Source organism: Urocampus carinirostris, chromosome 18 (genome assembly GCF_059441175.1).
Source record: "Urocampus carinirostris isolate Australia breed hairy pipefish chromosome 18, RoL_Ucar_1.0, whole genome shotgun sequence".
NCBI lineage: Eukaryota > Metazoa > Chordata > Actinopteri > Syngnathiformes > Syngnathidae > Urocampus > Urocampus carinirostris.
The window spans coordinates 18,353,451-18,368,946 of record NC_142366.1 but is presented as its reverse complement, the minus strand read 5'-3'; the positions used below and the strand labels follow the sequence as shown (position 1 = coordinate 18,368,946).

Here is a 15,496-nt window from a genome sequence, read left to right as displayed (position 1 = left end):
CCAAGTGTGTCAGTCAGCGAAAGGTAGAGGAGGATGTCTCATGGTTTGGGGCATGTTTTCTGCAGCAATAGTTGGGTCTCTTGTACAGCTATACGGCCGAGTGAATGCAAATGTGTATCAGAACCTTCTTCAACAGCACAGGGTTCCTTACTTGCGTTTATCACCCCTGCAGTCTTCATGCAGGACAATGCTCCATGTCACGCAGCAAAATGGTTAAAGAATTTTCCTTAAGGTGGAAACAATTAATTATTGGCATGGCCTGCCCAGAGTACTGTTCTTAACCCAATAGAGAACCTCTGAAAAATCCTTGGTGACAAAGTTATAGTCAAGAAACACACTACAATAACCCAACTGCGGAGGAGGCTGGAGGAAGAATGGACCAAAATCACACCAGAGCAGTGTAAGAGACTAGCGCTATCTTCTGGCCACTGATGTGCTGAAGTCATTTACAACAGAGGCCTGTACACCTCTTACTAATCAAAATGTTGTAACCTTTAGATTTTTTTTCCATTCCAAAGTCATTGCTGTTCTCTAATTTTGATCGGCATGTTCTCTAATTTTGAACGGTGTATTTTCTGAAAAATGTTTTTTATTTGGAAAAAACCTTAAGGCATGTTGTGAAAAAAGTTTTGTAGTACCATGATATAGGCCCTATAAAATGTCCTTGGAACAATGAAGATGGTATTATTTCAAAGTTCAAAGTTCATCTCCAGTGTATTTTGGTAAAACATACTAATAACAAACGTCTGTTGTTATTTTGGTGCCAGTCTTGTCCGCAGTGTCCCTACTTTCACTCCAGGCCAAGATTCAAGTAGCTGGATACATTTTTCTGTACTTACTATTTTTTTAACCATGCATTTATTTCATTTATTAATATATTTTTCAAATCCCATGAAATAAAAACACTTTGAACTAGCACAATAGTGGATATATATTTTTCCCACCCTTACTTTTGGAAATATACACTTTTTTCCTTGGATTACTTTCAACGGGACCCGGACTCTGCAGGTCTGCATCAAACCTTGAGTACCGGTATCATTTTCCTTTCATTTTGCCGGCTGTGATTTTTGGACTGTCTACTTTAATAAAGGACATTTAGTTTCAATCGCGGGACTTAAAGTCGGGTTTGGGTTAATTTTGTGTTTGTGTTACATTTTTTAATGGGGGCGCATGCGGCTTATATACAGGTGCGGCTTGTGTACGTACAAAATCGGTTTTCCTCTTAAAATGTGGTGGGTGCGGCTTATAATCAGGTGCGTTCTATAGTCCGGAATTATATATCAGTATATATATCAATCGACCGACCTACCGACCTACCTATCTCTCTCTCAGTGGGCAGACTTTTCACATATATATATATATATATATATATATATATATATATATATATATATATATATATATATATATATATATATATATATATATATATATATATATATATATATATATATTGATGATAAACACAATCAAAAACATTAGCTTTAGACAAAGCTTATTTATGTTAGACTCTAAAAGAATGGATGCAATTACTCTCCTATCGCTCAAAGGTTCCGCACGTATGACCGGAGGCACAGGTCCTTCTGCGTCTGCTCAACTCAGCGCTTTGACCAGTTCAAGGTTCATTTTCCTCACTGGTCTCACACATTTTAGTCAAGATGTACTGAATTCAGCAAGTGGGAAAAAAGCGAAAATGCGACCGCTCTGTCCACAAACCAGAACAAAACAGAGCTGTTCTGTTTGCTCGGCTGCCCTGAGATGAAAGCCTGCTATTGACTGGACTCCTCCTGCGAGCCGGACGAGTCAGTTTTGGGCCATTTAAGGGAAGACTCGCGACAGAACGTGTGAATCCGAGAGGAAGTGACTATAAAGGTAGTCTGTAGTGGAGTCAGCAGCTGCACAAGGGTGTGCAAGTGTGTCTAAAAGGCCGGAATTAACACATAAAACATAGGCTTGATGTTTTCGCTACTGAGATTTTGCTGTGACACTGTGAAAGGTAACCCAAACACAAGCCTTACGGAGATCAGTTATGGGATTTCTTCCAATTTTCTTTTTTTTTTTTACCTTTATTTTGCAATTTGTTTTCGTTTTGTTTTCATTAAGGTCACTTTGAAAAGCATTTTCTTTAAATTGAGATGATTTGAGATTGATCGTTGATGAACATAAGATTAATTCACATTTGACTTGTACTCTTTCTATATACGACTAGTGAAAATTTGCTGTCAGTTCAGCAACTTCTTTCAACTGAATTGTGTTAAAACATTTTTTCATTAAAATGGCTTTACAGAAAACACTTTAAGGAATGTAGAGGACTTTAGATTGACCCCTGAGGAACACCACGAGCCTTAATTCATGTTTGAGTTGTAGTCTTTCTATATATTAGATAGTACAGATAATTTGCTGTGATACAATGTGACAGGGTACCCAAACACAAGCATTACGAAGATCTGTTCATCAACTTTTGTCATGGACATTTTTTGTTAAAAGTTTTTATTAAGTTGGCTTTGGAAAAATATTAAAAAAAATGTAGAGGGCTTCAGATTGATCATTGAGGAACACCGCAAAGCTGAATTCATTTTTAACCATAGCGCCACCTTGCTGTACTTGCCCAAGACACCACAGAAAATGGTGCCCGTACGACCCTAGTGGTTGTGGAATCCACCAACCCACCACCAAATCTTTCTATATACAACTTGGTACGGAGAAATTGCTGGGACACAATGTGACAGGGAATATCTAAACAAAAGTATTACGGAGATCTAATCTGGGACAAAAAAAATGTTTTGTAAAATATCTCTTCATTAAGTTGGCTGCGAAAAAAAAATAAAAAATGAGAAGACTTTTGATTAATCCTTGAGGAACACCACTCGGCGGACTTCATATTTTACTTGTATTATTTTTATCTAGTACAATGTTTTTTTAACATTTGGAATCAAACCAAATGTTTTGCTGTTAAAATAAAAAATAAAGAAAAATAGAGACATAAAATCGTGTTGTTTTTTTTTTACATTGCCTGATTTTAATCAGTTTATGTCCTACAAGTGAATTTTTATTATGTCATCCTATTTCCGAACACTCGGTATATAAGTTAATTGGATAATTATCTCTATTACTAATCCCACATTTTTCAAAAATGGATTCACATTTTACCAACAATGGTGATGAAAAATAAACTTATAAGTAATTGAATTGTGGCCTTATTATGCCGTGAAGTCTGTACCGTTTTATCTGAACTCAAAACCTCAAAATTAGTGGCATTCATCCGTACAAAAGGTACAACCCTGAAGACTGCACAAAAGCAAATAAGAAATTTCCAATTTGTCACAAACAAGCCGACTTGAGGTCCTCATGGGACATGTGGTACAGCTTTTGCCCAAAGGGTGCCGCCATCAACAACGCAAACTGTCAGTTGTTATATAAGGCTTTATATTGTTTAAATTGTACTTTAGTTGGTGTAACAACATCCAAGTGGGGAAGAGCCTGAGACACCCAGTTTTTGCTATTTTGACTTATTTTTGAAGGTCTAAAGAAAATTTAGTTCGGTAGCTAAATAGGCATAGGACATATAAATACACGAGTGTGATCCTTCATCTTCCTTTAGAAACAACAGTATGTTTATAGCTTTCACCATTGTTTAGTAAAAAAACAGTTGGACATTGCAAGTTTATTAAAAATACTAATTTCCAAGGATGAATTCAATGCAAAACATTCCCATTTTCTGCATTTATACCTACAACATCTAAAAAATGCTTTTAAAAAACACAAAGGATCCTTGCTTGCAAAATAACACTGAACTTATCCATGAACAATGCATTAACTTTGCAATAACGATGTTTCCAGTGACATGAATACACGATTTCGGTCACCTTGGAGATCACAAAACGTGCACAAAACGTCATCCCTCTCTGCATCGACGATGACGGACAACTTCGTCATTTTTTCAGAAGCTTGAAGCAATAACTTGCTGCACTTATCCATATATTCGCTACTCTGACCGCGCTGCTTCACTACTTGCCTTATGGGGCAGCCAACACACTCCAATCGCTGGATACAGGAAGCAAGGCTAGGAAGTGAGGACTCCCTTGATGTGTGGACAAAGATCTGATCAAGGCCACTCTTGCCAGTTAATGGTGATTTATCTTACTGAAATAATTCTCAAGAGTCTAGATACTTACTGATAAGCTTCGCCAAACCTTTGATAATGTTTTTTAAATAAAACATAATAACTATATATTTTTTGGCACTCAGAGACAATGTTTCTAAAAACATATTAATACATTATGGTGCTAAATGAGGTAAAAGAAGTGTTAATTGCGTTTTTTCCTGTTACAATCAATATTGGTTTGTGCATTTAAAAAAAGTCAACTTAGTGCAAAAAGGCTTGTTATGTTTAATGAAATACTGTGAAAATATTGCCATTAAATTTGAATATGTTACCATCTGAGAATTATAATTTAACATTTTCTCTATTGCATGTTTTAATATTCTAAAATATAAATCAATGTGCTGCATAAAACTGAGAAAATACATACAGCATATACAGCTAGCCTAGTTATAGTAAAATATATTGTTGGCATACACAGCCTTCAATGACAGTTGAAGAATTTTATACATTTGACTATAAAGGATTGTATACGATTGAATACAAGTTACATTTATTGAGTTTAATACAAGTTATTCACTGGCTGGGCTGTAGTGCAAGGTCAGGGCACCCTAGTAGAAAATGTTGTTTACAGGAACGGCGGGAACGGGACGAAGGTAATCAGCACATCCAGACGCAGAGGGGCCCTGATGACGTAGAAACGGCCGGTGTTGTTTTGAACATTCCAGACATCGCGGCGAGGTGGTGGAGCCCAGGGGGGGCTTCCCTGGCATGCCCATGGGAGGAGCCGGCGCACCATTGTGCGGGGAGACGTGGTCCAGGAAAAAGCTAAAGGACTTCGGAAGAGGCTTCCCAGAGACTCCAACGTCACTAATTCGGCCGTTTTCGATGGAGTACACTTAGTTAAATTGATAATGAAATTACATTGGGACCTCGCTACTTCGCGGTTCCATGTTCGTGGGTTCAGAGCTTTGCGGGTCTAAATTTTTTTTATTATTATTATTTTTTTTAAGGCATTTTGATGGGGCATCGCTACCACGCAGATTTTCACTTTTCGCGGGTGGTTTTGGTCCCCATTAACTGGGTCTAGAAAATAATAATAATAAAATAAAATAATTCAAAAAAATGAATAAATAATATATATATATATATATATACATATTTTTTTTTTATGTATTTTTGAAGGGGTGTCGCTACTTCGTGGATTTTCATTTTTCGCGGGTGGTTTTGGTCCCCATTAACCGCGATAACCGAGGGATTACTGTAAATCTGCCCCCCGAGTGAAAATTTCGGCTTTCTTGTTCATCTTTTCCATCAAGAAAAGAGCGCGCATTGTTGGGTGAATGTAGGTTGTGTTTGGCTAATGGAGTCAGATAACTAATTTGAATAATTTGGTAAACGGTCCGATTTAATATTTAATTCCCAGAACACTGAAAATCGATTTGCCTATAGTCGTCAATGACATCCTAAGCAATGCGAAAATAATTCTAGAGTTCTTAAAAGGATAGCTCCTACCGTTCGGTTGGTGCAGATGGGCGTGAAGGCATTGGTCCCGCAGGTGAACAGCCTGTTTCCATTGACAAGCAGCACCCTGATGTAGTTCTGGCACTCCTCCTGCAAAGAAAAAACCAGGAAGTAAGTTTAAGGCCGATTCGATATCTTATTGACGAGTAGCAGTATTAGGCACAGGGACCGAATTACACGACGTGCTGGCAAACAGAGAAAACACCTGAAACCGTAGGAGGGTCAAACTGAAACGTGGTAGGGCATGTCAAAGTCCGATCAAGCCTAATTCTGGGAAGCGTATCTCAGTCTGGTGTCTAACTGAGATGGCAATAGAGGCTGCAGAGGACAACTGATGATTCTGCTTGGAGATTTGTCTCCACTGGGCAGAAAGTGAAATACAAGTGTGACTCAATCATGTTTCTTCTCAGCTACATCAATCAATTCGCTTTGCTCTCAACAACACTTAAGCACACACTAGCACTCTATTCTAGACTGGCGTTCGGACTTGGGCGCCGGCCTGCAGCAAACCACTTAGCCGGAATCTCCGGAGAAATAACGCCGGATGACAGCGTGATTGATTTATGGAATGATTGATTGCAGGAGTGAACTTTGCCGTCAGGTTTTTGGCCAAGTTTTGCTGGAGATCTCCATTAACAAGGCCGGGACAAATGGAACAAATGTGGCCGGTACTCATGTCATGTCAGGAGTGGAGTGATTGTTTTTTCTTTTACCCACTAGATACGCTAATTCTCAGAGGATGTCATGATTACTCATTTGGGGTACCTGCGGCTGCCCCGTTGGCACCAACAGCCACGGGACCTGATTGGCTGTTGGACTCTTTTTATACTCCCGTCTTCCGAAAAGAACTCGTCAGACCATCTGCGAACCTATGCTCTCAGCTAGGCAAGCTTTTGTACTCTCCGACACGATCCTGCCCTATTTCCTGCCTGATACCTCTTGCGGACCTCTTATCTGGACCTGTTTCTGTTTTTGCTCTTCCGCCCCGGCCATCGACCTGTTTTTCTCGCTGCCAACGACTACCCTCGCTCGACACGGAAGTGCCACTTCTGCGTCCCACTAGATACGCTAATTCTCAGAGGATGTCATGATTACTGATTCGGGGTACCTGCAACTGCCCCGTTGGCGCCAAGAGCCACGGGACCTGATTGGCTGTTGGACTCTTTTTAAACTCCCGTCTTCCGAAAAGAACTCGTCAGACCGTCTGCGAACCTATGCTTTCAGCAAGGCAAGCTTTTGTACTCTCCGACATGATCCTGCCCTGTGTCCTGCCTGATACCTCTTGCCGACATCTTATCTGGACCTGTTTCTGTTTTTGCTCCTCCGCCCTGGCCATCGACCTGTTTTTCTCGCTGCCAACGACTACCCTCGCTCGACACGGAAGTGCCACTTCTGCGTCCCACTAGATACGCTAATTCTCAGAGGATGTCATGATTACTGATTCGGGGTACCTGCAACTGCCCCGTTGGCGCCAAGAGCCACGGGACCTGATTGGCTGTTGGACTCTTTTTAAACTCCCGTCTTCCGAAAAGAACTCGTCAGACCGTCTGCGAACCTATGCTTTCAGCAAGGCAAGCTTTTGTACTCTCCGACATGATCCTGCCCTGTGTCCTGCCTGATACCTCTTGCCGACATCTTATCTGGACCTGTTTCTGTTTTTGCTCCTCCGCCCCGGCCATCGACCTGTTTTTCTCGCTGCCAACGACTACCCTCGCTCGACACGGAAGTGCCACTTCTGCGTCCCACTAGATACGCTAATTCTCAGAGGATGTCATGATTACTGATTCGGGGTACCTGCAACTGCCCCGTTGGCGCCAAGAGCCACGGGACCTGATTGGCTGTTGGACTCTTTTTAAACTCCCGTCTTCCGAAAAGAATTCGTCAGACCGTCTGCGAACCTATGCTTTCAGCAAGGCAAGCTTTTGTACTCTCCGACATGATCCTGCCCTGTGTCCTGCCTGATACCTCTTGCCGACATCTTATCTGGACCTGTTTCTGTTTTTGCTCCTCCGCCCCGGCCATCGACCTGTTTTTCTCGCTGCCAACGACTACCCTCGCTCGACACGGAAGTGCCACTTCTGCGTCCCACTAGATACGCTAATTCTCAGAGGATGTCATGATTACTGATTCGGGGTACCTGCAACTGCCCCGTTGGCGCCAAGAGCCACGGGACCTGATTGGCTGTTGGACTCTTTTTAAACTCCCGTCTTCCGAAAAGAACTCGTCAGACCGTCTGCGAACCTATGCTTTCAGCAAGGCAAGCTTTTGTACTCTCCGACACGATCCTGCCCTGTTTCCTGCCTAATACCTCTTGCCGACCTCTTATCTGGACCTGTTTCTGTTTTTGCTCCTCCGCCCCGGCCATCGACCTGTTTTTCTCGCTGCCAACGACTACCCTCGCTCGACACGGAAGTGCCACTTCTGCGTCCCACTAGATACGCTAATTCTCAGAGGATGTCATGATTACTGATTCGGGGTACCTGCAACTGCCCCGTTGGCGCCAAGAGCCACGGGACCTGATTGGCTGTTGGACTCTTTTTAAACTCCCGTCTTCCGAAAAGAACTCGTCAGACCGTCTGCGAACCTATGCTTTCAGCAAGGCAAGCTTTTGTACTCTCCGACATGATCCTGCCCTGTGTCCTGCCTGATACCTCTTGCCGACATCTTATCTGGACCTGTTTCTGTTTTTGCTCCTCCGCCCTGGCCATCGACCTGTTTTTCTCGCTGCCAACGACTACCCTCGCTCGACACGGAAGTGCCACTTCTGCGTCCCACTAGATACGCTAATTCTCAGAGGATGTCATGATTACTGATTCGGGGTACCTGCAACTGCCCCGTTGGCGCCAAGAGCCACGGGACCTGATTGGCTGTTGGACTCTTTTTAAACTCCCGTCTTCCGAAAAGAACTCGTCAGACCGTCTGCGAACCTATGCTTTCAGCAAGGCAAGCTTTTGTACTCTCCGACATGATCCTGCCCTGTGTCCTGCCTGATACCTCTTGCCGACATCTTATCTGGACCTGTTTCTGTTTTTGCTCCTCCGCCCCGGCCATCGACCTGTTTTTCTCGCTGCCAACGACTACCCTCGCTCGACACGGAAGTGCCACTTCTGCGTCCCACTAGATACGCTAATTCTCAGAGGATGTCATGATTACTGATTCGGGGTACCTGCAACTGCCCCGTTGGCGCCAAGAGCCACGGGACCTGATTGGCTGTTGGACTCTTTTTAAACTCCCGTCTTCCGAAAAGAATTCGTCAGACCGTCTGCGAACCTATGCTTTCAGCAAGGCAAGCTTTTGTACTCTCCGACATGATCCTGCCCTGTGTCCTGCCTGATACCTCTTGCCGACATCTTATCTGGACCTGTTTCTGTTTTTGCTCCTCCGCCCCGGCCATCGACCTGTTTTTCTCGCTGCCAACGACTACCCTCGCTCGACACGGAAGTGCCACTTCTGCGTCCCACTAGATACGCTAATTCTCAGAGGATGTCATGATTACTGATTCGGGGTACCTGCAACTGCCCCGTTGGCGCCAAGAGCCACGGGACCTGATTGGCTGTTGGACTCTTTTTAAACTCCCGTCTTCCGAAAAGAACTCGTCAGACCGTCTGCGAACCTATGCTTTCAGCAAGGCAAGCTTTTGTACTCTCCGACACGATCCTGCCCTGTTTCCTGCCTAATACCTCTTGCCGACCTCTTATCTGGACCTGTTTCTGTTTTTGCTTCTCCGCCCCGGCCATCGACCTGTTTTTCTCGCTGCCAACCACTACCCTCGCTCGACACGGAAGTGCCATTTCCGCATCCCACTAGATACTAGATACGCTAATTCTCAGAGGATGTCATGATTACTGATTCGGGGTACCTGCAGCTGCCCCGTTGGCGCCAAGAGCTACGGGACCTGATTGGCTGTTGGACTCTTTTTTAATGTATTCATCTTACATTACATGGGCCTCACCAAGAGTGAGCTGCTATTATTAACCGCCATCTTGCTGCTACTGGTAACAAAAAAAAAACCTTATTCTTGTGTGCTAGAAAAAAAACAATACTATTTTTTAAAGATAAGCAAATAATAGACATTACATTTTACAAACGTGCATTTTTTTCAAAATACTGGATTGCTCATAACATGAGCTTCCTTTAGAGGAAGTTGACATGATTGTCCACCACAGTGCTCAAAAAACAGAAACCAACCCCGCTCCCACCCAAAAAAAATCACAAAAAGCTGTGCAAAAATATAAATAAGAAAATTGCGCAATTATGGTCTATTTGATTTTCTCTAGTTTGTATTCTTTCTTGTGCTTTTTAGCACTCGTTTTTTGGTTGCACTAAATGAAAAAGCAAAAGTGGGGAAATAATACACTGTTTCTCTATGCTATGCTATGCTATGCTATGCTATGTCATGCTATGCTATGTCAAGCTATGCTATGCTAAGCTATGTCATGCTATGCTATGTCATGCTATGCTATACTTTACTATAACATAGGAATATTTAAATGTTTCTTATTTAACAAATGGAAACATGTTATGTTCATTTAAGTTTTTCTTTTTTTCTAATTCAGGTATATATAAAACAATGTTTAGAATTGGTAAAACTTGTGGTGTTGGGTTGAATCTTTAGCATTGAAAAACAAACTATGTTTATAATTACTGGCACACGCTCAGGTCATGAGTTTATTTTTCTACTGCTGCATCAGTGCATTTTAATGTCTGCACTGTTTGAAATCATTCAGCTATAAACATTACGCGTCTGTAATTGCAAGCCATTCTAGCAGTCGGTGTTATAATGAATAACGGCATGGTTGTAATTTTTCTGTGCTTAAAGTCTTGTTTATGGAAACATCTCAGCTAATGTTCCGTGACCATGTTGTAATAAATAAAACCTTGCTATAGTTTGTTTCTTAGTAGACAAGGCAATCATATCTTGTCAACTCAATTCCGTGCTTTAATCCAAATAAATACAAACTCAAAACAGGGTTGGATCAAAGTACAGTCACACACATGTTTGGGGTGTCATGGTTTAGCGCCTTTAGTCTCTCAACTTCTCCAAGAGATGGCGCATTACCCCAATTACCAGTCCCCCCACACAATTCCTCTGCCCAGATTTTCCTGAGATGCTAACAGACAATTAGCCAACCTCTTCCATGGATACTCTGGGCTCCCACCTTGCGGCGCTGAGTCGTTTTGATTCCAGCTAAAGACATTCACCCAAACATACCTAAATAGTAATTTAATTAACAGAATTTATACTTTATTTATTTGCAAAGGATATTGTCAAACAAGTTACGATATATTAATTTGCATGCAAACATTACATTTCATTTGGACTCTTTAGAATTAAATACATATTAAATCATAAGCAAAACATTTAAAACAAATACTTCTATTACACCTTACATCGACAACATTTGAAGTTCTCCAATTTATTACTCCTGCTAAGCAACATTGCTGTATATGCTGAGATGCTACTTTGGACTGCTAGATTGCGGCTTGTCCCATCAAATACAATAGCGCCGAATACTTTCCTGCAAATTACCAGTACTACCTTGGTGATCCACCGGCAGATCGCGATCTACGTAATGAGCACCCCTGCACTATATGATCACAGTATTTTTATGTTGTGAGAATGCTTTGCTTAGCCTAGCCAATTTGAATATTTTCAAGGGGTTTGGCATTCCCATTTCAAACAAGTAAAACTTGAACCTGGACATAAGACATCCCAGTCTCGGTGTGTCTAAAACAATATTTGTCAAGAAAAGGATCAGGACCCAAACGCATGACGTTTGTAACACAAGCTTTTATTTTACGGGAAATGAGTCATGCATGTTAGGCAGCAGTCTGGCATGGAAAAGCAGGAAGCCAGAGACCTACGAGATCGATACCAATTTCCCGAGCGGAAACTGGACAGATAGGGTCAATACCGGACAGGACGGGACAGACAGGATTCATATCAAAACAGGATGTCGAAATTAAACTTGACAAACTGGATGGGAACGAAACTGGAAACCGATATTAAACAACGGGACAGACAGGATTGACATCAAAACAGGATATCGTAATTAAACAGGACAAACTAGACAGCAACGAAACTGGAAACAGATATCAAAGAACGGGACAGACTGGATTGAAATCAAAACAGGATATCGAAATTAAACAGGAAAAACTAAACAGGAACCATACAGGACAGGAAATACCAGCAGGAAAACAGGATCGAGTCAGAACCCACGTCTTGCGGGGCAGAGGTTCGTTGATGGACTGACAAAGGAAGAATGAGAGCACTGAGCCTAAATAGACGGAAAGCCAATCTGTCAATAACACGGGCGGGGCCAATAGGGCGGCATGGCAACCGTGACAATATTGAGTTGTTAATTTCCACTTAATGTCAATAAAAACAAGGGGTATATTGTCTTCCATGTGAAAGGTTTGAATTTTGAACTATACTACGTGGTTAAAATTAGAGCATTTTTTTGTAGGGCTATAATCATCTACGTGTTTTTGTCTTCCTCCATTTATTTTTCAATCTTAAAAACATATGTAATAATTGTATTTAGGGCAGCACGGCGGCGCAGTGGTTAGCGCGTATGCGGCACAGTTCTAAGGTCTTGGGAACCTCCTGTGTGGGTTCAAATCCACCTACCGGACTTCCTGTGCGGAGTTTGTATGTTCTCCCCCCGTGCTTGCGTGGGTTTCCTCCGGGCACTCCGGTTTCCTCCCACATTCCGAAGACATGCATTTCAGGTGGATTGGCCGGTCTAAATTGTCCCTAGGCGAGAATTAGCGAGCGAGTTGTCTGTCCCTGTGTGCCCTGCGATTGGCTGGCAACCAGTTCAGGGTGTCCCCCGCCCACTGCCCGATGATTGCTGGGATGGGCTCCAGCACCCCCGCGACCCTACTGAGGATAAGCGGTGCAGCTAATGAGATGAGAGATGAGATAATTGTATTTATATTATCTTTATTTTGTCTTTTTTTAGCATATTTTGTAATCAGAGTAATCCAAGAGTAATTCAAATAAATGAAGTTCTGCAATGTTATAGTATTCTGATTTTGTTACTCGTTTTATTTTTCAGCAGATACTACTGTTGGACTGGAGAGGGATGGGCGCGACCAGGCTGTCTTTGCAAAAAACACACCGCAGGAAATGGTGCCCCTACGACCCTAGTGGTTAAGGATCCAACTAACCAACCGACTTAGTAACTGTACCGCATTACATTTTGAAAAGTCACCCTCCCAATGCTGGTCGCACAATAGAAAATAATAGAATAGAACAGAATAGAATAGAATACTGTGTACCTTTATTGTCATTGTTACAAAATGGGTTGAACATATTGTGACAACGAAATTGGACGTGGCACTCCAGTTTCACATTTTACAGTGAGGATAGAAGAGAACAAAGAGGATAAAGGACCAAAGAAGATGTTTGAATTGTCCTTGTTGCAGGCTTTGTTTTTCTCCAGAGGGGGGTGAATGAGGGGGTGAGGGACAGACAGGGATGGTCGGATCCAGCTAGGTGGTGGGAGGGGGGAAGCTCTGTACGCATGTTTGATGTTACTGTACACACGGTCCAGTGTTTTTCCCCCCTGGTTGCACAGTCCACAAATTGAATGAATTTGGGATGTACAGTCCTTAAGCATGCCTGATTAAAGTCGCCGGCGACGATAAAAGCTCTGTCGGGGTGTGCAAGCTGCTGTTTATTGATAGCATCGAGCAGGAGATTTAGGACTATGCTAACGTTAGCATCCGGTGGAACGTAAACAGCAATAACAATGACCAGTTAGCTCTCTCGGTAGATGGAAGGGTCAATGGCTTACTGGTAGTATATTCCGCCAGATAAAGCACAAAAGTCTCGTCAGGAGCGAAATGAAGGCCTTTATTGCTATTCTCAGTGTAAACCGCACAAGTCTTTTCTCACAGGAGAGTGTGGAAAACAATTTCACTCTCAAGGACTGAGGTAGGGTTGGACTGTAATTCAGGATAAAAAAACCTCCTTTGGCTCCTGGCGGAAGATCCAAACCATCCTCAACGTCAAGTTAACTACCGGACTAGATGTTACCACAATCATGGATGAAAGATGCTCGGTTTACTTTTATGTTTAATTTAGTTGTAAAACAGCTGTTATAGACATCACTTTGAGAAAACAAGGCAAATGTTTACTCTGTGGAGGTGAACTTAGGCGTGGACACTAACGAATATTTGCTAAAATATGTCTGATGCATGCATTGAATATACTGAGCAGTTATTGAATTACATAATGAACTGTAATACAAACAACTATATTCTGTAATAGTTCAGACAGATGTAGAGTAAATGCTATTCTTTTTTAATAACTTAGTGGCACATTGTACTTTTGCAGTTTTTACCGTCCAGAGAAAGAAATTAAAGCTTCAATTACACGTCCACTGCGGTCACAGTCCTTCTTTGGTGGTTTAGCTCAATGTCATATAAATGACGCTATAACGAACTAGCATCCTATGCTTCCTCCTTTGCAGCTCAGGCAGGCCACTGTATTTATTTTGAAAGAATATATTTTTGTGTTGTCAGAAGATTTTATGAAATTATTTTTTTATATTTCACCATACTTTTTTCTTATTTTCTTTTCAAATTTGAATTTGTATTTTGCAGTTTTCACCATTCGGAGAGAGAAACAAAGCTACAGTTAAACGTCCACTGGGTCTCGATTGCCATGGTGCTCAATTGGCCCCGCCCATGTGGCGCCAGCTGCAGCTTGTTGACAGATTGGCTTGTCGTCTATTTGAGCTCAGTGCTCTCACTCTTCCTTTGTCAGCCCGTTAACGAACCTCTGCCCTGCAAGACGTGGGATTTGACTCGGTCCTGTTGGTATTTCCTGTCCAGTATTGTTCCTGTTTATTTTCGTCCTGTTTAATATCAGTTTCCAGTTTTGTTCCGTCTATTTTTGTCCTGTTTATTATTCTCTCCAGTTTTCGTTCCCGTCTAGTTTGTCCTTTTAAATTTCAATATCCTGTTTCATGTTCAATCCTGTCTGTCCCGTCCCTGTTCGGTATCGACCCCATTTGTCCGATATCTACTCGGGCAATTGGTATCGATCTCGTTGGCCTCTGGCTTCCGGTATTTCCACGCGAGACCGGCTACCTAACGTGCATGACTCCCCATTTCCCGTAAAATAAAAGGCTTGCGTGAGAAACGTCACCCGTTTGGGTCCTGATCCTGTTTCGGTTCTGACACACTGAGGTCAAGTTCCTTTTTTGGTAGTTTAGCTTGCGGTCATATCGATGACATTAAAGTTACAAGGACAGTATACGAGGAAACTGTAGTAGTAATAATAATAATAATAATAGTCTATAGTTTGCAATAGTCTGTGGTCTGTGCAGCCCTTTGAGACTCCTTGTGATTAAGGGTGTCACAAATAAACACGACTTGACTTGACACAGTGATGTATGCATTGGGGAAATATAACATGGTATATATAAAATTATATAATTGTCAGGACCAGAACGGAGACCGGATCCACTTGCGTTATGTTTCTTTCAGTTTCATTGGAAGAAAGGAAAGGGTTGCCCCCCAAGATCCGGTGATCGCTGGACGTGGGAAGCAGGTCGCCCTGAACGTGGAAGTGGGACTTCCGTGGCGAGCGATGGTGGTGTCGGGAACGGAAAAACGGGTCGGTAGCCGGGACAGGAGACCAAAAACGTGGTCGTAAGCGAGTCGTAAGCCAGGAAAGGAGAGCAGATGTGGTCGGGGACAAAAAAAGTCGAAAGCCAGGACGGGAGAGCAGACGTGATTAGGATCAAAAACGGGTCGAAAAACAGGTTGGGGTATGGGTAAAAAAAAAGGCTTGCCTAGTGTAAACTGAGGTTCGCAGACGGACTGACAACAGGGGACAGATATGAGTGGGTTTAA

At 42.3% G+C, this 15,496-nt stretch overlaps 1 protein-coding gene across 3 annotated transcripts in view; it reads right to left on the bottom strand.

The window, feature by feature from the left end:
- sema5a (sema domain, seven thrombospondin repeats (type 1 and type 1-like), transmembrane domain (TM) and short cytoplasmic domain, (semaphorin) 5A) overlaps positions 1-15,496 on the bottom strand; it is a 319,777-nt gene that overhangs the window by 134,933 nt on the left and 169,348 nt on the right. For all 3 annotated transcript variants that reach the window (XR_015847651.1, XM_088322448.1, XM_088322449.1), the window contains one exon: positions 5,618-5,716. Coding sequence is in view for 1 of the 3 variants with exons in the window: in XM_088322448.1 (XP_088178574.1) it covers positions 5,618-5,716 (99 nt within the window). In the remaining 2 variants the exon portion in view is untranslated. The remainder of the gene's footprint in view (positions 1-5,617; positions 5,717-15,496) is intronic.